The sequence below is a fragment of the Eucyclogobius newberryi genome, unplaced genomic scaffold (genome assembly GCF_026437365.1).
Source record: "Eucyclogobius newberryi isolate DKJ021-1_F unplaced genomic scaffold, fEucNew1.0.hap1 SCAF_19, whole genome shotgun sequence".
Classification (NCBI taxonomy): Eukaryota; Metazoa; Chordata; class Actinopteri; order Gobiiformes; family Gobiidae; genus Eucyclogobius; species Eucyclogobius newberryi.
The window spans coordinates 19410644-19433557 of NW_027315823.1; the positions used below are offsets into that span (position 1 = coordinate 19410644).

Consider the following 22914-nt stretch of genomic DNA (forward strand, 5'->3'; position numbering starts at 1 on the left):
AAGTAGTTTCGTGCATGACATGTGGGTGTGATGACAAAAGAGCTGCTCCTGATTTAACAAAAGCACTGAAAAGGAAATGGATCACTTCATTTAGGGAATTCTTTTGTGTTTTGTGTAACATTAAGTGTTATTCTTAATGTTGTATACAAGTAGTTTGTGGTGAACAGCTGAATCGATCAATACTGGAATAAAAACACACATTAAGATTATTGAGAGAAATACTGTTTGTTGTGTTTATTTGAAATGCACAGAACTTGGTCTAAACGGCCTTGAGAGCTGGGACCTTCCTGTCAGGAAATCCCGCCCATGACAAAGGTCACGGTCACAAAGTCAACAATGTAACTCCATGAAAAGTGCCAGGTGCATTTGATTATTTAGATTTGAGTACAGTTTGACATGCTACTCTTTATATTGGTCCTAATTGAATCTATTGAGGACAAATACATTTACAGTGGTAGCGTTTCGGATGTTTTCCAAGTCTGTTTGTGGAGGAAAAGCTACATTTTGGCATGTTAAACTGATGTATTTATTTTATTGAATCAAGATAGTCTGAGATTTGGAGAGTTTTTTAGAATGCATGCATCTGCATTACTTGTTTTGATTACGTCTCGGTGTAATTTTATGCATTGTAGGACTGCCATGCTGCTCACAATGAACCCACAGCTGTACACAGGGTGAGCGGTTGTCAGAGTAACAGGCCCATATTCTGTTGTTTTACGAGCCTGTTTTGGGAATTTTATTAACACGGGGGACTGTGACGTGCTGTTGTCTAAAAGAGGACGTGTGCTTCGTTCCATTTCATAAAGGTGTGACTTCTGTAGAAACGCAAGAACAAAGATTAGAAAAAATAATCCCGCCAGAGCTTTAAATAGACCAAGCACTGGAAAGTTGAGATGTTTGTCACTTAGTTGTTCTGCCAGGTAATATTTGCTTCTAAAATAAATCTCTTGACCCAAACAATGTGAGTAGTTAGTAGTTAGTATGAACTAATGTGGTTTCAATTCAAATAAAATGATGAACCGTTGCAAAATATTTCACACATCAGAGACAATTTTTCTTGTGGTCCACAGTACATGTAATAACCTACCACCATGTACATACCGAAATGTATGAGGCACATAGGATCGAGGCAAAGAGCTGAATCGTATCTGGTTTATAGGGCAGATAGGGTAACACAAGACTGACGGTCATGTTTCAGGCTTGACCACTGACAACCAGCCAGAGAGGACTACTTTCTCAAGTCACGAACAATAATGGTCTAACTAAATGAATACATAAATAACTGCCTGCATTAGGAGTAAATTTAAAACTTACATAGATAGAACAACTACCGGTAATTACTGGGTTTCATTGTCCTGTAATCTGTACCATTTTGGATGCGCTCTCATTGTTCTTGTTTGGTCCTGTCATTCTGATGTAGACAAGGTTTGGACCTGTTCTAGTCCTGGTTTAGCCCTGGCTTAGCCCAGGTTTTTGTCCAGCTTTGGTCCGGATTTTATTGTAGTTTTTGTGTGAATACAACTTTTGAGGATTCTTGACAATATATATATTTTTTCATTAATATGTGAATTTCTCATCATCATCATCACTCCGAAACCCAGTTCTAATCACACTATCTTTTGCCAAGTTCAGTATTTCACTACCACCACACATTTTTACACTCACATGAATTATTTTGTGTTTTCAGTTACAGTAACAGACCCAATGTGAGCTGAACAGTGCCCTTTATGTGTTGTTACTTAGCTGACATGAGCACTTTCAGGGTGATAACAGCAGCAGAGAGGACGCCTGCTGGTGCACCGTCGTCTGTGTAACCCGAGAGCTCTGAAAGTGTCCGAGTCTCTCTCTCTCCTCTGCAGCCAGGAGCCAGTGTGGAGTGGCGGGTGCTCACTGCATGAGGCCTTCTCACCACTATCTGTGTCACAATGGGAGTCATTTTCTGAAGACTGACAAGGAGAGCTCTGTGAAAACTTTGGTGTGGCAAGGCTATATCTTTTGATCTCGTAATGTCTGTGAGTTGGATGGATGTGGGAGAGCCTGGCCTGAAACTGTACAAAAGACACAATTTTCTGACATATTTTTAAAGCGGTCAAATTGCCGCGCAGTTTCAGGGACCGCGGCATACCCTTATAGCCCGTTATAGCCTCATGGCTAACCCTAACCTTAACCTTAACCCTAACCCTAACCCTAACCTTAACCTTAACCCTAACCTTAACCCTAACCTTAACCTTAACCCTAACCTTAACCCTAACCCTAACCCTAACCTTAACCTTAACCCTAACCTTAACCCTAACCCTAACCTTAACCCTAACCCTAACCCTAACCTTAACCTTAACCCTAACCTTAACCCTAACCTTAACCTTAACCCTAACCTTAACCCTAACCCTAACCCTAACCTTAACCTTAACCCTAACCTTAACCTTAACCCTAACCTTAACCCTAACCCTAACCCTAACCTTAACCTTAACCCTAACCTTAACCCTAACCTTAACCCTAACCCTAACCTTAACCATAACCTTAACCCGGCGCGGTCTAAAACGGCGCTAAAACGCGGTCAAATAGCGGCGCAGTTTCAGGAGCCGCGGCGCGCGGCCGGCACAAAAATAACATGTCAGTTTCGGCCGTGCGCCGCGGCTCTGCAGACACTCCCTTTTTTAAAAGCTAAACACAGGTTCCATCTAGTTGATACATCGGTTCAATAAAGTGGTCTTGGACACTAAAATTCAATTCGATTTATTTTTGTAACGCCCAAAATCACAACAGCAGTCGCATTGAGGGGCGACAGTGAAAAACAAATTAAACAATGTTCATAAGACTTGACAATGTCCCAGCATCCTGTCTCCTGAGACAAATGTCCCAAGCTCCCGTGTCCTTAGACCCTCCTTCTGAAAATGTTGATCTTAATTCCTGCCAGGCATTTCTGGAGCATATTTTTTAGCTTTGAGTTTGTATTGACTGGAAATTGGATTGTATTATACATTCCATGAAGTGACGTTTATAATTCAGCAAAAATATGAATTGCAAATTTAAATTAATCTTGAGAAATACATCTTTGCAACCAAAACATACTTTTTTTTTTCTTTTCATCCACAGATTTAAATGAATAGCAACTTACTTACAAAAAGGTTGAAGGATGCCGACGTACTGCACACAATGAACAACAAAACATTTGCATATTGACAGTTCACAAACAAACCATGAAATAAGATCGTGTAGAGCAAGAATGCAAAACTCGCTTTTGCATCTTTAGTGTCTTGCATATGCTTCAGTCAGCAGTTCTTCTTTCTTGCTTCCACATGTTGAAAGTTAATTATAATTCCCCTCCACTCCCCCCTTTGACCTTGTGAGAAAAGGTCATCAAGGTTTTAAACCCAATTCATCCTTTAAATTTCCTCTGTTCGTGATTACTGTAGATCCAGGTTACGAGCTGTGCAGCTTACACATTATGCTGTAGAGTTTACAGTTTCACTAGGCCAATGATACTACCAAAATAAGTTATTAAGTTTATCTGACATTTGTGTATCAGTGTTCAATGCAATACACGATATAGCAATATATGGCGCAATGGGTATCATGGTACCTCAGATGTACCATAAGGCCTTGACCTGTGGGGCGCCCCAAGGGTCAATCCTGGGACCCCTTCTATTTAACCTCTACATGCTGCCGTTAGGTCAGCTGATACGCAACGAAAATGCATCCGATTACAATTATGCAGACGACACTCAGATCTTTGTTTCACTGTCGGCAGGTGAATATGGACCAGTAGATTCACTCTGTCACTGCATCCAACAGATCAGTTTGTGGATGCAAAACAACTTTCTCCAGCTGAACTCAGACAAGACTGAAATAATCGTTTTTGGCCCACAGAAACAAAGAGAAAGTGTTAGCGGTCACCTCCAGAGTCTCGCTCTAAAACCTACAAACCAAGTTAGAAATCTGGGGGTAATAATGGACTCAGACTTGAACTTTTTCAGCCACGGCAAATTAATAACATCAGCAACTTTTCTAAAAAAAAAAGGCAAAATCCAAAATAGTGTCTTAATCAGATTTGGAGAGACTTATCCATGCGTTTGTCTCCAGTAGATTAGACTACTGTAACGGCCTGCTCACTGGCCTCTCCAAACGAGCTGTAAAACAGCTGCAGTACATCCAGAACGCTGCTGCTCGGGTCCTGACTAGAACCAGGAAGTACCATCACATTAGTCCTGTTCTCATTACTTTCCTGTTGTATACTAATTGTGCTCTACAAATAAACTTGCCTTACCTATTATAGGTTGTGTTATGATTTCAGATGGAGGGCAGTGGCCTGTATAATGAAATGTGCTATTTTTAAAAGAAATATTTCAATTTATAGTCCACAAATATTCAAACTTTTCATTTTATGTTTGGAATTGGTTCCACAAACGCAGCATTTTAATCTTATGGCTTTAACTCCTTTCAGCCGACAACAATCACGATTTTTTGTTTGAATAATGGCCCCACTTTGCAAATCTTATGGCTGATAGCGAATATGTGAATGTGAAGAGATATGAATCATAAAGTCAACAACTCTGCAATCGGACATAGTTCAACAGCATATTCTCCTGCTCAATATCAAACTATAATGAAGCTAACTACGGTAACCAGAATGTTGTGATGTCACACGTGGTCTGGTAACTCAACAAAAAGTATGACAAAGCTAAAGCTAAATTAGTTCATTCACCATGATTTCAGAACTATTTGAGCCTCATTGTCCCATGTGGATACATCGTTCCTCTGCACAGCATTTCCTGTAGCCTCTCTCTCTGAACGCTGGTTGTTTTCCATTATCTTCAGGATGCACAACTCTTCCGGCCTCTGGGTGCTATTCTCTGCTGAGGTTGTTGTATTGTGCACTGTAGACCGCACTGTAAAACACCTCAAGACTGTTTACGTCTAAGGCTTGTTGCTAGTCTATAATTATGCTCATTGTTGTTTAGCCAAATGCATTTCTGAGGTATTATGGGCCAAGTTGCCGTTTACATTTGGTCGATATCTTCTTCTGGGTATCATTTTAGCTGATAAAACAATGCAAAAACATTAATCTATTTAGAAATAGTTTATATTTTGGGAATTATTTAAATAATCACCACCCCTGACATCAGTCATGAACATCTGACGCACATCACGAATCGACTCATAACCACTGAGCTTCCTGTGGGGTGATCCTGTTTCACAATAGTTCCTCGTGCAGTGGTTTAACGTTTAATGGACAACAAATGATAATAATTTACCCAAATAGCACAGAGATGATTCATTCCACAAAATACTAAAACATTACACACACACACAAAATAGTAAAGCTTGTTTTGTGCATGTTAAGTATATTTTATGTGATTGTATTAACTTAATAGTGTATATTTTGAGTGAGGGTTTCCGATAAAATTAATATTGATGTCATTGATACAATTTTTAAAATTTTGTTATTTTCTTCTCTATTTGATCTTTTCTTTGTTCCAAAAGTGCATCATGGTGAGCTTTATGGACAAAATGTTTCAAACTGGCTTAAGCAGAACACATCATGAGCTAGTGGTTTGACAATGTTTTTATTGTGTAACAAGTTAAGATTCAGGTTAAGCAGAGGGCTGCTTCAGACTATTTGATTGATAGAGCAGCTGTAAACATTTAGGTGTGTTTATTGCTGTGGTGACACATGAAAAATACATAGTTAAACTTTAAAGCCTTGGCGGTTGATACTGTTCATAAAGCAAGGGCCACAGCTACACCAATATCATTTTGCATAATCTTAACAAACTATAAGAAATAAGCAAAATGCCTGATATCATCAATGATTAGTCAGAGGGGTCTAAGCTGCAAATCAACTGCACATGTCTTTTGGGCTAGAAAATTATATTATAGCAATTAGCCTAACGTCCGTTTTATTTTATACCAATACAGCCTCATCTGTCTCAATTTATCAAGTTTGTTTTGTTTGCTTAAATTACAATAACTACTTCATGTTTCCCAACACATGGCTGGGTCCATTGTCAACCTCTGCTGATGTGTTAGTTAGTGGTATGCTGACCGCACTCCATGTCACAACACCACACGTCCCACTGCATCCACTGCAGAGCAGACATTGGCTCGTCTCTGTCTGTGTTTGTCTTGTCCTTTGTCTCCCCTCAATCTCTCTTGTCTCTCTTTGTTTCCCCATCAGAGACACTGCATGACTCAGTTTGTTATGTGGTTTGACAAGACATTTCTTAAAACAATTCCTTAAACCTGTTCCAGGATTGTCTTGAACTTAAACTTTAAACGATCGCATTGGTTGGTCATGTGTTCACAATATCGTAACAGCCCCCTCTCGTGGCCATAACGTGCAGTGCAGCAGCAGCAGCAGCAGCAGCAGCAGCAGCAGCAGCAGCAGCAGCAGCAGCAGCAGCAGCAGCAGCAGCAGCAGCAGCAGCAGCAGCAGCAGCAGCAGCAGCAGCAGCAGCAACAACAACAACAACAACAACAACAACAACATCGTGTTAACACTATAAACGCTCAGTCTGAAAAATCACCTTGAACAAAAGTTTTACCTTTTTATTTTGTTATTGATTACGTTTGCCTAACAGCATTGTTTAATGAACCATAAAATGTATTTCAAATAAATCCCTTTTGTTAAGGACAAGATGGAATTACGTCAGTCCTATTTAAGGGTAAACGTAAACTCTTACTGTTTTAGCGACATTTGAAAACACACCCACGGTCAAATGCTGCCATCTTGTGACACTTGTGAGAATGTTATAATTCACAAGGCCAATAAAACATGTACTTGCTAGGTTTTTACATTATGGAATGCATTTAGCTCAGTTGGAAAACTCTCAGCTGGAGCTTTCCCTTTATGGATGATCAGGACTCTATTTGAGACTGAACACAACAGTGCATTTCTGACACCAATTTGTCTCCAATATATCAACATTTCTCTCAGCTTATGCACTGCATTAAGGACATAAAGTCCACTTGCAAAAACATTTATGAAAACTTTTTACTAACTTTTTCAGCAAGATTTTAAGATCTATTTCTGTTCTTAAAAAACAAAAAACGTATGAATATATATATTTTTTGCATCTTTTGAGCCAATTTTGAAACTTGGATTTCCAAAACTGACTTTTAATTTAAATTTACGATTTTTTCTTTTCTTTTAATTGAAGTAAAGGTTTAAGGTTTACCAGGTTAATCATAAGGTCCCATTATAGTAATCAATGGCAAGGAGTGACGCTACACAAAAACATATTTCACCCTGGCTTCAGTCTTATGCAAGTTAACTACATTTTGGAGCCCATATGTATAGACCTACATGGGCCACAAATAAAATGTACCCTCTGGCTTCAGTTTCACAGGATATATTTTAATATCTCTGTCTATTTTTACAGGTCACATGAAATCCACATATTCAAAATGACAATTAAAGGATTAAAACACTGTTAATCTTATTAAGGCAGGGATAGAGCTTTAGAGAGAGAGAGAGAGAGAAATTAATCTAATTAATCAATACTATTTTTATTGCTGTTCTTGTGAGAGGACAGTTATGTCCTTAGGGTACTAAGTGCGGAAATGTATTTAACCAGGAAAGTCATTGAGTTCAGCATCTCTTTTTCAGGGGAGTCCTGGCCCCAGAGGGGAGCAGCCTATTTTATATGGTTTTAGTGGTAGGACAAACTGGAGCACCCAAAGGAAACCTACGCAGACACAGGGAGTGAGGGCCCCACACAGACCGACACAGGACCGAACACGTTGTAGATTTAAATTGTTTTTCTTTTTGACTTATAAAGGTTGTTTTATCATTTTATCATTGTTTATTGTTTTATGTTGCACCGAATCACCATGGTGAATTCTGCCCATTGGCAATGGCAGTAAACCGTTTCATTCTGAATCTTTTTGTGAGGCAAGAGCGCTATCCAGCGCACCAATATGCAGTCAAAAGTGAGAGTTTTATTGTAATCTGATGCTACACAAAAACTGAAAATGCTGCAAACTTTTTGTCGTGCTTATTAAAACACATATGCTTTAATTTGGTGTATTGGTTCTAAAGACCGTTTGCCAAACTAAAACTAGTCGGACATAAACCTTAAAGTCCTCAGCACTTAAAGCTCAGCACCTGCACCAATCATGGATCAGTGCTAGTGCAGCCTCTGCAGCTCAGTGAGCCTGGAATTCTGGAGATGAACATGAAACATGCCTGAACATAAACTGATAACTTGTGTGACTTGTATGTGTTCTCTGCACTGGCAACCCTGGTCCATTTATAATTGTAGTTCCTTTTTTAAAACTCAGATTATACACTCCCTTTAACAAAAACAACTGTCCCAGGACATTTTCTCTTGATAACTCAAGGTTGTAGCAGAGTGCAAGAAGATCTCTGCAGATGTGGATTGTGGACATGCTGGCAAAGTTTGTGCGACCACCTCAAATTGCAGTATAATCGGGACGTTATGCAGTACAATGGTAAATGGTAACATTTATATAACACATTTCTACTCTTCTTTACAGCGCATTATATAAAGGGAACCACTCATTTACACACACATTTACACACCAGTGTTTGCAGACACTGGGGCCAGGGCAGGTTAAGTGTGCGGCCCAAGGACACAACCTGTTACATTATATCTGTGAGTGATGTAATCACACCGTCGACCTATGGGCCAGGAGATCTGACCACTACCCAGCAATGTTACAATTCAAGAAAAAGATGCAGAGAAAGTGATGATTTCTGGATAGTGTGTTATCCTTCTTTCTATATAAATATATCTATTTATTGTCCACTTAATGTGGTCCCGGTAAAAAGGGTGCGAAATAAGTAGGATGAAGAATAAGTTGTGATGATGAGGGTCTAAATGGACGTTTAAGAGGACAACTAAAGAAGGGTTGTCAACCAAAGTATATAGAATAAGCAAGCTTCAATCAAAGGCTTGACTAATGTCCTCATATGTCCATGCAGTTTCAAGAATACTGTACAAACATTTTTGATGACCTTTCAGGATAAATCCATGCATGGTGGTGACACTAACAACTCTGGAGCAGAAGTCCCAAACGCAGACTGGATTGGGATCTTGGCTGCACAAATGTAGGTCATAACCCAGAAAGATGAGGCCTTTATAACTGAACAGGAGGAAGAGGGAGGTGTGAACTGCCTCTCGGGCTGTGTGGGGATCTGCTTCCAAATGAAAGAAGGAAGGCTTTGATAGGGTCCAAAAAGAAGCTCAGTATACCATAGACAGTGCATACTTTTAGGCAAAGACAATAGAATATTCAGTATAAGAGAAGATATTTGGATGTTTTGAGTGGACAGATGATGTGTGGGGACGTGTTGTGTGGGTGGACAGCTGACTGTCGAGGTGTGGAAAGAAAGGAAGAGGAGGTGGAAAAGATGAAAGAGAGGAGAAGAAAGATTCCATTTACCAATCTGTGCAAAAACACTACATAAAGAAGACCATATTCTAAAATATAGACTACAGTTAGTTATGCACTTTTTTACACATTGTTCTGAATATTGATGGTGTAGAGAGACTTCTGTGTAAGGTTTAATCTATAAAAAGTATAGTCCAGGTGTGGAGGGCTGGGGTTGTAAATGTGAGGTTGACATCACTGCAGTGTAGCGGGTTTAGAGCCACCTGCACATGTAAAAGTCTCCATAGGATTGTGCAAGAAAAAATGCATTGTTAACAAAAAATTGGTTAGACAGCGGCTGGTTCATATAGAGACATCCAAAAACCTTTGAGCTGATGATGCTGTCAGGTCAAGTATGAAGACGTCTGTGTGGCTCAGGTCCATGTCATGTGACATGGGTGCTCTCCAATGGGGTGTCACCTCTGATTAGGCCTGACGTGGGTGCAGGTGCTACATTCTACAGGCGCTGTGTGACTTCAAGAAAGAGAAGGTACAATATTCATCACTTTTATGATGATATAAGATCAGTCTTGTATTTTCTTTCATGTAAGACTAATGCATCACTCATAGTATATATTTTGTTATTGCCATATTTGCTTTTTATTTTATTATTGCCATTATAGTTTCAGCAGACTGAAAATGTCAGAACCACAATTTGAGAGCCATGATAATTTTGTGTAATGGCATAAGACCCTACATATATTATGTATTAACACATATTATGACGTGTTAAATACATATGATTAGGGATACGTTTTGTTATATGCTATTTTATTCACCACTCTGAGGCAAAGTCAATGGTAGCTTGCAAATGAACAGATGTAATTCCCATGCATTGGCAGGTGCTTTCAGATGATCAACGTGTGTCGTGATAAACCTTAAATCTGTAATCCCAAAGAACCAAAATAACTTAGTGGTCATGCTCAGCCTCATGGCTTCTGCTCCTCCAGAGTTCTGTGCTGAACATTACTCACACTAAAGGTCACACTGTCACCAGTTTGCAGACAATACTGCACATGGAGCCAGTTACTGTCCAAAACTGCTGTAGTTTCTAGAGAAGAGCCACAGCTTCAAGTGGAGATAATGCAGACACACTTTTGATGAAGTCCAGGGACGGTTGACTTCTTTCTCCATGTTGACTTATTCCTCATTGTGCTATGCTTCATTAAAACACAGCCATGATTAGTGAAATAGAAGTACAATAAGAATCTATTTTCTGCCTCGGCCCCTCCCCCTTCTCGTTTCTAATGACATCCAATCGCTCTGACCAACCTGCGCGCGCTCCATTGTAGCCAGGCTTCCCCAGCTGTTCTCCTGTACCTCTACGAGCGTGCGCAATGGGAACGTGTCAAGTCTGAACCAATCGCGCGTCTTTCCCTCCGTTCCCCGTGACGGAGTGAGGGTGAGAGACAACACAGACACGGGCACGAGTGAGGGCTGAGGTGGAGGAGGAGAAGGAGAGGAGAGAGAGATGCGAGCAGCCAGCAGCCGCGAGTCCAAGCCCGGGATCATGAAGATGCGCTTTCTCCTGTGAACAAGCGCCGGTTCTGGACCAAGTCGGCGGAGGAGGTGGAGGTGGGGGGATAACGGGGACGCAGCTATGGCGGGGGGCGGAGGTGGACTGAAGCGCTGGAAGAAAACAGGCTTTCCCGGATTGTGCTGCTACTTTCCCCTGCTTTTCTGCGTGGTTTCCGTGTGTGGAGAGGAGAAGACTTTTATTGTTGAGGTGAGCGTTTCCCTTCCACAGCGCAACATCACACCAAGAAGTGTCCCATCACACCCCATTGCTGCCTCCATCCTCCTCTGCCTTGACTCTGGACGCGCGCACGCGGCGTGGTGCGCTCCTGGTGCGCGCAGTTGTTTTTATTGTCGTCTATTTATTCTCAAAGTAATACCCAGCATTCCTTGCAGTGAGGAAAGGAAGAATAGTGTTTATCAAAGATTGAGGAGACCGTGAATGAAATAGATTAAAGGATTAAACATGAGGACTCTTTCAAGTGGATCTTTTGTTTGGTACAAGTCCAGGCGAATGGTTATGTTGTTAATTTATCCTATTGATGACGTTTATAGCTTAATTTGAAACTTTAAAAACACAAAATAACACTAGACATGAGGAATAAATCAATTGGGTCAACTGCAATTACTATTGATATTTTTTGTTACACTTCTATTTGAAATTTCCCACAATTATTTCAGTGAAGTGGAAACAACCCCACATGGCTTGTTTACAAAAATGTCCCACTATTCAAACCCACCCAATGAATCAACAGCCATTGGCAGTAATCGATTGTAAGATGTCCATATTCTGTTGTCAACACATTTACATGCACAGTGCATTGGGAGCTGCATTAACATAGCCTTATGCTATGGTTGAGCCCGACAAAGCAGTAGCAGCACATTCTTCTCCCCTTTACCCAGTCCAAATATAGCCCTCTTCTATAATTGATGGAAATGGCAGGAGTTAGAGCAGGGGAAGACGGTGGAGAGATCTGAAGAGGCTTTGAGAAAAGGGACTAATTTGGAAACGTGTACTAAAATAGTGGTGAATGTCTCTCTGGTTTTTGATTTGCTGAACAAAGACAAATCCTGAGTTGTTGTGATAAAATGTCTGTGTGTGAGCCTCTGATGTATCTGCTTATGTATTTGAAATAGCAAGTCAAAGTATTTGGCTTTGTTTGAGCTATTGGATATGTGGGGTAAAAGCTTAGGCAGTGGTCTTGTACTACCAGTGGAGGTTCAGTGATGTATTTTGTTGCTAGAGACACTTTCATTCAGACAAAGAGAGCGCCTGTGGCTGAGCGAGCTGCCGACAGACACCGATGTCATCGCGCACACAAAGCACTGTTTTTCTCATCAAACCATACATTTTTTATACTCCACCGTAGCCAATATGTCACACAGGGGGAAATAAGTTGTTGAATTACACATTTCCATGTGATCGGGACAGTATGAAAACGAGTGCCTGGATGTAATCTGTAGCTCGAAGACAAAGACATCTGATTCGATATACTGTTTACACAAAATATTTTGATTTGGTGCAGTTTCTGTTAAATAATTTAGTAAAATAAATTTGTCTTTCTTATATCCTCCACAAAGAACTGAATGGCTGAGATACAAGTGTAAACAGCTGCTAGGCTGAAACATGGCGTATATGTTGTTATGTGTTAGGACAATTTTGCCAGTGAACTTTATTATCTATGTCTATGTTTATCACAATGTTGTAGTTTGTTTCAAAGTTTGCTTTACAGATTCGAAAATATTCAGCTAATTAAGACTAAATAGTTGTTCATTCATATATTTAATTTTGCAATTATTTATTATGTGTTTGGCTATTTACCTATCACATCGCTAAATAAGGTGACATAACATTTACACATAAAATTGTAACTTCCTTGACTTCTCAGACAAATGCAGACATGGTTAGTAATTAAAATCTGTTTATATATCTATTATATATGGTGTGTGATGTTACTACTGTGAAGTCATTTCCAGCCAATCAGAGCTCATGTTTTTATTGCCAGTGTTTTCTTTGTGTAACTGTACTGAAGCATTGGAGCTGGCAGTGCTCATCATAAATCATAGACTGAGATTTAAAAATCAATCAAAAAGTCTATTTTTAACGACCTGGTGGCAGGTCGAAGTAGTGTATGGTACTAAGTGTTACCATGCATCTTGTTTTATACAATAAAAAGGGTGTATTTTTTTAGAAAATTGTGTTTGATGGTTGTTTTGCTGCTCCCATCCGACATGATTATGTGCAGACACATGGCTGGCCTCTTTTTATTTGAGCTTTGTGATGGGTAGTTCCTTGATGTCTGGGGTGAAGCGTCAGAAATAAAAGGGGTTTTGATCATGACTCACTTGTCATTTTCTGTTGCTGTTGTATGGGTCAAGCCAAGTTTAAGCCGGTATAATTTGGTGTGTGTATTAAGAATTTAGGTAGAAATATCTGGGAGGTTTTTATATGTCTATCCAATTTTTTATACATTACTATTACAACATAATACACATGATAGACCTTTTAAATCTATGTGACGCCTCTGAAAAAACTGCAGGTTTCTTTATACATGCATTTAGCTTGATTTTGTTTGAATGTGCAAGGCAGATTTGTCTCGCAAAATGAGCAATCTAAACTTCCCGTCTTGGAATAAGTGGTTGTTAATGTGTGTCATGAACCATGTCCTAACTTTACCCTGCACAGCAAGATGAATCCCTGTGATATTTGTGTCTTCATAAACTCAGGAGAATCCATCTTGTCCCCATGTCTGCGTTTGGGCTCAAATCAGAGATCACAGGGCAGCATGGTGGTTTGGGAGGAAGCTAACTGAGAATCGCCCAAATAAACCAAAACAAGCATGGTGACGCTGATGGACACTTTGGCCTATTTTGCAGAAATAATTCAAAAACATGCAGTGGAAACCGTTTTGTGCATCTGTGGATGGGAAATGTCTGTATTTCTCTCTCAATTGGATTTAACAAAAGTTTGATTTCTCTGCTTGTTCCACTTTTGTGAAGCTTCACCCAATCAACTTGAAGTATTCTTCAGAACGTTCTGCCTTTTCCCGATAGAGAGCCATCCCAGATAGATACTGTGTAGAAGTCATGAATCTTATTAATCTGGTTTCTGCCAGGTTAGCCCTAACTGACCATTGAGGCCTACTGTGTCACGCCCTTTGGCGAGACAGTTTAAGGCGAGTTATGTGATAAGGGTGAACTCTCAGAAGCAGTAGATGACTTTACTTACCTATGTATATACAGACATCAAAATTGTGATCCAGGCTTAAGGAAATTGTGACATGATTTTATTTTTGACATTTCCCAGACACAGCCCAGACTGAACATATTAACATAAACCCTTGTTGTGTGAGGGAGAGGTTCCGCGGGTCTTTCCTTCCTGGTGATGTCAGACTGTATAACAAACACTGTTAGCCCTGATCATGTGCAATACCGTCATATTCATGTGCAATACTGACTTAACCATGTGCAATACCGTCATATTCATGTGCAATACTGACTTAACCATGTGCAATACCGTCATATTCATGTGCAATACTGACTTAACCATGTGCAATACCGTCATATTCATGTGCAATACTGACTTAACCATGTGCAATACCGTCATATTCATGTGCAATACTGACTTAACCATGTGCAATACCGTCATATTCATCTGGAATACTGACTTAACCATGTGCAATGCCATCATATTCATGTTCAATTACTGTCATACTCACAAGCAATTAAGGCCATATTCATGTGCATATAACTTATGTAAATAAGAATGTTTACTTACCATTATTATTAGTATTATTTAGTCTTATGCTAGCTATTTTTACTTTACTTTATTTTATTATTATTTTATTTTATTATTATTTTATTTTTATCTTTATCTTTTTATTTTATTTTAATTTATTTTTTTCCTCCATTTCCTATTAAGATATGAGAGGAGTTTTGTTAATAAGAGTTTTTTGTTTATAAGAGTTCTTCTATTAAGAGTGTTTTTTCAAACGTCCTATAAGTTATCTGTCCTTTCCCTCTGTATCTACTGCGTTGTAACACTGAAATTCCCCCATGTGTGGACAATAAAGGATTATCTTATCTTATCTTATCTTAATACATTCTTGGAATAGGCATGATGTAATTCAGAAGTTTGACAAACTCCTTCCATTGGATCTTCTACAGCAACTTTATTTAACTGGCAAGGGGAAATGGCTATGGCTATGCATGTTCAATGTGTTTTCCTTTCTGTGAAGTATAATCAGGTGTATAATTCAGAAGTAGAGGCAACAAACTATTCAAATAAGTACTACACCAATAACAACTACAGTTTTTATATTTAGCCAGCTCACTATGCCACGTCCAGCTTGCCTTGTATTTCTCTTTTATCAAGCTTGACTTGTAGCAATAATGTCAGATTCATCCCCTTTAATAGATAGTCATTACTTATTGGATGTTCTTTCTGTGCCACTCTGCCCATCTTCCCAGTGTTACAAACAAGATGAATCTGGCTTCTATTTTTGGAGGAAACAAAGCCCTTGCACAACCGGAGTCCAGGTTCTTGACTGATTTAAAAGCAAAATCTTTACTCTTTATCTCTATAAAGGTTGCAGGTTTTTATGTAACAAACCTAGTAAAAGCCGAATAAATGCAGATTCTCTGTATTTACTTCCATAAAATGCTGATAAATTCTTGCCTTCATATGACACAGTCAAAACAGTGAGATAAGCATATACTTTTTAATAGCGATGATGGTACACTGTGCTGTACTTAAATCTGTTTGTGCACAAATGACTGTATTAAATTAACTCACAATTAATAAAAACAAAACACAAAAGATGTTTTGAAAAAGACCATGTCAATGTATCATTTATTCTAATAATATGATCTATTTGCAAACTTTCTCAAGTGGACCATAGAGTTTTATGTCTATGCACATAATGGCAATGGGTCTTATGGTGTTGACATGGACGGCAGTGACAGAGTGCAGCTGATGGAGATGAATGCTGATGTTACTGACAGAGGGGATGATTATAGTCATAATGCTGGTGTCTTGATTTCTGTAGGAATTGCTTTACTTTGTACTTTTTGGGATTCGCTTCCCCTCGTTGTTGTAAACTCTACATTTAAAACTAAGATGCTAAACAGAGTTGAACAGAACGGTTTGTGGCGGCTGTGATGACAGGGAACTGCTAGTGATTTGCTGCTGTTATTATAAATATGATAAAATATCCATTCACAATTGGCATTTCTTAGTTTTTTTTTATGGCAAATGGATATCTGAAAATGGTTGTTATATCTTTGAGACCTTCAGCAAGTTATTATTAGTTATAATTAGTGCTATGGTGAATATGGAACAGTGAGTTTCTAGTTTGAACGGTTTAATGTTTAGGCAAAAGCTCAACTATTTGAGCTACTGTCTAATCAAAATGAGTACGGTAGATGTACATGGGATGAGAGAGAAAGTATATTACAGCCTCTGATGATAATGTGGAATAAGACATGCTTCACAGTGTTCCTCTCTTTGACCACTGGTAATGGACTGGGGTCAGGTTACAGGCTGCTCAGAGCCTCTGTGATTGTCTGACCTGGAATTAGATCATAGATCTATCAACTCACAGCATCCAAGCTTCCAAGCTTAAGATAAATATATTTCCATTGCTACAATATACATGGCATCAGCTGTGGGTTGTTGTCTATTTAAATGTATTTATTTTAGGTTATTGAAAACTGTGTGTGTTTTGATGTATTTTGAATGGGTCTGCTTGGCCCAATCACTCAATCAATATTTCTTCACAATAAGCTGAACATTTGTGGGTCATAACTCACGTGTTATAAGACTTAATTTGTGTTGCTGAGTTGACTAATCCCAGTCTGATGATATTGCCTTATTCTCGCCTCATCCTGGAAGCCATCGACCGTGTGTCCTGTACATGATTCACATGTGTGTGCTTTACTGTTTCTCAGATTTGTGGTCATTGTGTAAAGTGATACTCCAGACATGAGCTCATAGCTGCGCGCATTTGTCCCACCTGCGCCCTCACCACAGACTGCAGGTCTGTTTATGTTCCAAACTGCTTTCTTGGGGTCTAGTTTCTTGATTAATTTCCCACATTTGACATAATGTGGTGCACATTTTGATCAGAATGTTGAAAATACTGATATAAGTTAAGTTTTTTGTACTATCTCTGGACCAGTTAATAAGTTATACGTTGTGAAAGCCCCTTCTGCCTGCTTTTCTTTCTGGGGTTACCACAGCGAATTATTCACATGGGTCAGCGGCAAGAGCTACATTTGCCGTACTATATGTTTTCAGTCACAATAATTCATAGTCTTGTGTACTCCTTGAACTTTTGTTCTACCAATGTTTTTCCATCAACAAAAGGGACAAAATGTATTTTACCCATACTTTTCCATTCTAGTAACATTGGCCTCTACTTCCTATAACAGGAACAACATCCATCATAAAAACCTAGAAACTTTGCCATTGCTCTTGCAACCACGAGTGAGAAAGGTTGACGGCCTAAAGAAACACACATCTTCAAGTAATGATTTGAATCAAAAGAGAATAAACCCATTCCCAATCTCAAAACTGACTGTTCTCAAGGTGAGTTCACACTTTTCCCAAAAGTAGACATCTAGAGCGTACATTTAGCCTTGCCAGTCACATACTCTCCGCTGAGACCTGCTGCTCCTGACCAAACACTGTGAAGCCACAAATGAGGCCCACAGTCAGATCCCCCCATGCAGCACTCACACGCTCCTGACAGACTAGAAACAATCAGGCTCCAGAGAAAGCCTTTTGAACACTTCTGACAAATGTGTCCCTGCAGCATGGGACCTCTCTGTTGTTGTTGTTGTTGTTGTTGTTGTTGTTGTTGTTGTTGTTGTTGTTGTTGATGTTGATGATGATGATGTTGTCGCTGCTGCTGAGTTAGAAGTGCTAGATGAGGAAGAGCCACACTACATTTAAGAGACAGTTTTGGAGTCCTCACTGAAAATCACTTTCAGGAAACTTTTTGGAGGTACGTTGATGGGATTTTACCATTTCATTGAACAGCTGTTCACTGACAAATGTAAGTGTGAACGTCTTGTAAACAACCTGGATTCTTTAATCTACACTGATTTTGATTCAAATCTCTCTCTTTTGGGCCTGTGTTTGTGGATAGGGAGTCCTCTTCAGCAAAACCCTGCTCACGTCTTCTCATTTTCTGAACAAATACATCTACTCAGTGGGAGGCACAGAATTTAATCTCTGGCAAAATTACTTTATTGATGTGAAATCTACAGCCTTCCAGAAGTACAGAAGACCTATTGGTTGTGGTTTTGTTTCGTTATGTTCAATAATAATAATAATCATTATCAATATAAATCATTATCAATATAGCGTAGGTTTTCCAAATTCCATCCAGTAATATATTTATTACAAAGCTGCAACAATATGAATTGGAAAGATTTTCAACTGCAAATAAGATCTATACAATCTACAAAGATGTTTCAAAGACACCCAGAGACAGGGGGCATTGTTTATGTGTTGGTGCACATGAACACTGCACTGCTCAGTGGCTAGCACGTATACTAGGACTCGGCAACCCAAAATGTTCAAAGAGCCATATCGGACCAAAAAAAACTGGAAGTCTGGAGCTGCAAAAAATGAAAACCCTTATATAAGCCTTATATGAAGGGAACAAAGGCTGTAAGTGTATATTAGCTATATAAGCCTACTATCAAAATGACAAGGCCACAAATACATAATGAGCATTTTTGATTAAATGTTTATTTTCTCAGCAGTGCAGATGTTAATGTATTATGTTTTGTTGCATTGATGAAAATATAGAAATATAATTGAGAAATCAGATTTTTGATGTTCTTAAAAAAGAGGATTTGTTAAAAACAAAAACGCAGTCCTCTTCAAACCTCAATAACAATACAATCCTCTTCTCTTTCTGCCCATATCTAGGCAACAGTAAACACACCCTGCAATTATATATTCGATCATTATTTTGTTCTTGCGGCCCATCAGAGTTCACATACCTGCATAGCAGCGCTGCCTGTTCGATATCGATCACATCACAGGCAGTATGTATGTTGGAGCTGAATTAACGTCCTTGATTGGTGAAGTTGCCTGCCATGTCCCTTTCCTTCACTGTCTTTGCGGAGAATCCCACCATCTCTGAACGGTTTTCCACGCTTTATCATCTCCCGGGTTGCAACAAAACTAACTGGAGTAGTGGAGTTTGGAGATGCAATCCACTTCTTAAATCTATCTTTGCGCTCTAATTTCTCCAGAAGTGCTGAAATTGCACTTTTTCTCTTACTCACTACAACAAAAGCTGTTAGCCCTGAACATGTGTCAGTCAGCTGTCATAATCATGTGCAATACTGTCATAGTCATGTGCAATACTGTGACAGTTCCATTTTCATACATTTTTGAAAAAGCTCCAGGGAGCCACTACAGGGGCGCTAAAGAGCCGCTTGCGGCTCCGTAGCCGCAGGTTGCCGACCCCTGACATATACCAAGCTCCATGTGCAGAAAGCCGCAATTCCGGCTCCGACAATTAGCTGAATGTCCTTCTCTCATCTCAATTTCATGCTACACTGTCTTAGCCAATAAAACTTATAGGCCAACAAATCCTTCAAATCAACCTACTTTTTATAACAATTTCATGTTGAGACTTTTCTCTAGTTCTCCAATGAAATTAATGGAATTCCTGCCGTATAGTGATAACTGTGAAATGTGATAACTATGTAAGTGCAGGGCAGGAACTGAAGTAAAATTGGGCAGGGTGGAACAAGGTGAATAAGCCTCTCAAAAATCTCAAAATAGAGGAGTCAAGATAAGTATTCTTTTGTTTGTGGCTCTGTTTGATGTAGCTGTGGCACAATGACTGCATTCTTGCCCAAAATAACTTCAATGCTTTAAGACAAGGGTCCAATGTTAGTATTTACTGATTGTAGAAAGATGAAAAAGATTTAGGCCTGTCACAATAATTACATTTATCAAATTATTGTTCAATAAATTGAAGCTGGAGCAATATTTTTTACATTAAAATGTAATTTTCAGAGGGCTGAATAAAATCTGTAAATTCTATGGGCATTTTTATCTCCTGTTTGTGATAAAAATATTGCTCTTAAAATCCCATACTAGTCCTACATAGCATATTTTCACAATAACAGGCCAGGCAACTGAAGATAAATATCATTGGATCATTGGATTTTGTCTTGGGGCTCAGTGTGTTTTTATCTGTGTCTAGATAAAACATCATTCAATTACAAGCATGAGATTTATGTTGCATTGTCACAGAGCAGCAGCGTTGTCATCACTGCAGACATATGACTTTTAATTGGATTTAACAAAGACATTTTTCACTTGGCCCACGCTCACCAACCGCCATTCACTTTGTGTGCACTGTTACAATGAAAGCAGATTAGGATCACAACCTAAACAAGTATGTGCGGTTGATTTTCAGATGGATATGTTTAAATGGCTTGCCTCATTACTGATTAAACACAAACAAACATAGTTTAGCATGCACAAGTATGTACGATTGTGTATTGATTGAGTATTTTTACACAGTTTTGAGGTTTCATAAAATGTATACTTAAAGTCTGCATGTCCGTAACGTCTATGTCTCTGTGTTAACCCTGCGACGAGTTGGCTACTGTTCAGGGTGTACCCCGCCTAAGGCCCGAAGTCACTGGGATAGGCTCCAGTCACCCGCGACCCCGAAAGGGAACAAGCGGTAGAAAATGGATGGATGGTATACTTAAAGTGGGTCAACAAATTTCATTCAATTTTCATACGTATTAGTTAGAAGCCAAATAATTTATTTATGTATTTATTATGTTGACTTTTTTTTTCTTTTTTCTCCAAAACAAATATAGATTAGCAATAAATATGAGCCAATTTTCCATCCATCCGTTTTCTCCCGCATTATCTGGAGCTGGTTTGCAATGGCTGCCGTATGAGGAGAAAGACCCAGACTTCCCACTTCGCACAAGGCCTCCAGCGCTTCCGGGAGAATTTCGAGGCATTCTAAGGCCAGCCTTGGCATAGTACAGCGTGACCTTGGTCTCCCTGGTCAGCGGCTCTACTCCAAGCCCCTCTCGTGTGACTGACCTCCTCACTCAGGAAGCGCCCAGCCACCCTGCGGAGGAATATCTTTTTGACTGCTTGTATCCACACTATTGTCCTTTTGGTCGTTACCCAAAGTTCATGACCATAGGTGAGGGTATGAACGTAGATTGACCAGTAAATCGAGAGCTTTACTTTTCGACTCAGTCAGCTCCTTCTTCACCACAACAGTCCGATGCAGCGACCGCATCACTGCAGCCACTGCACCGATCTGTCTGGCAATCTCACGCTCCATCCTTCCCTCACTCGTGAACAAGACCTCGTGAACCAACATAATAAATACATAAATTCATGATTTGGCTTCTAACTAATAAGTATCCATGAGATTTGTTGACCCACTTTAAGCGTAGATTTTATGAAACCTGAAAACGGTGTAAAATATTTATACTCAATACAGATTTTCCATGTGTGTTGTGGCTGCAGTATATTTGCTTGTATCAATACAAATTTGTCCATACAGGTGCATGCTAAATTATGTTTGTTTGAACTCCTCCACTTGAGACAGGGACTCTCCACCCATCTGGAGGGGCAGTTGAGAACCATAGCCTCGGATTTGGAGGTGCTGATTCTCATCCCAGCCGCTTCACACTCGGCTGCAAACCGTCCCAGTGCATGTTGCAGGTCCGGGTTTGATGGAGCCATCAGGACAACATCGTCTGCAAACAGCAGAGATGAGATCCTGTGGTCCCCAAACCGGACACCCTCCGACCCCTGACTGCCTCTAGAAATTATGTCCATAAAAACTACGAGATATTGAACTCTAATCCATAGTATGACATGAATATTATTATTGTATATGTATCCTACTTTAGCTGCTTTTGTTCTGGTAAAGTTTGTTGTGGTGCGTCCCCCAGTGTTCGTCATGCTGCTTGCGCTCACACACACAAACTCGGGTCGCCAGCGCACACTCTGAAATATTAATGAGCCCATGTAGAGCTGCTCTCCCTCCCCCTTTTAATGTCCACACACCTCCTCTGGCTCCGTTAGTCCTGTTTTATCTTTTAACTACTTTCCTCTATCTTGGTCCAGCGTTTCTCTGGAGGTTATGCTGCTGTTATGTCATATTAAAGAGATAAGAGTGTTGCCCGGTAAAAAATACAACTTAACTGAAATAATCTGTGGAGGCCTGTTTTTATTGACTTATGGGATCATTATAAATTTAGATTTTTTCTTTTTTTCTTTTATATTTCACGGTTTGCTCCGTATTTTATAGGACTGTAGGTCCATAGTTATTTTGCCAATGAATCAGTTGATGATGTCTTAATCGATTTGGATTATGAGCTTTTAAATGGGACAACAGCTAAAAGAAGAAGACATGGAGTGAGTTAGCTCAACATATTAATACAGTCTCATAGTACCTTTCTGTATAAATAGTTTTCCATTTCAGATAGCCCACATAAACCCCCCGTTTTTAGTCGACTAACTTAGCATTATTTGTCTTCTAATAATTTTGTTTACACTGGCAGTCCCAAGCATGGACTGAAAAATAATCGGAAACTTCCATAAAACGATAAGTTAAAACAACCTAAATTAAACTGTTGATTTCCCTCCATATTTCCTCAGCCATCTCTTTTTTTTATGTGACTTAATATTTGTGTGTGTGTTTTGCAGACCTGGCTGAAGACCTATGGGTACCTGCTGCCCCACGATGTGCGCACCTCAGACCTGCGGCAGGAGAAGGCCATGCAGTCGGCTGTGGCGGCCATGCAGCGCTTCTACGGGATTCCAGTGACAGGAATCCTGGATGAGAGAACTATAGAGTGAGTCCACATCTGGCACTGATACAAATTATGCTTCTGTAATGCTTCAAGGAGACACACTATGCAAACTCAACTTCAGCTTTTTACAATGGTATTCCTTCATCATATTCTTACTCAAAATTGTATCTT

The 22914-nt window shown here is 39.5% G+C and overlaps 1 protein-coding gene across 1 annotated transcript in view; it reads left to right on the forward strand.

Moving 5' to 3' along the window:
* Window positions 1-10993: 10993 nt before the first annotated feature.
* The window catches only part of mmp24 (matrix metallopeptidase 24), a 38525-nt gene continuing 26604 nt past the window's right edge, over window positions 10994-22914 (forward strand). Inside the window, exons 1-2 of the mRNA XM_072452058.1 lie at window positions 10994-11119; window positions 22637-22785. Coding sequence (XP_072308159.1) covers window positions 10994-11119; window positions 22637-22785 — 275 coding nt within the window. The remainder of the gene's footprint in view (window positions 11120-22636; window positions 22786-22914) is intronic.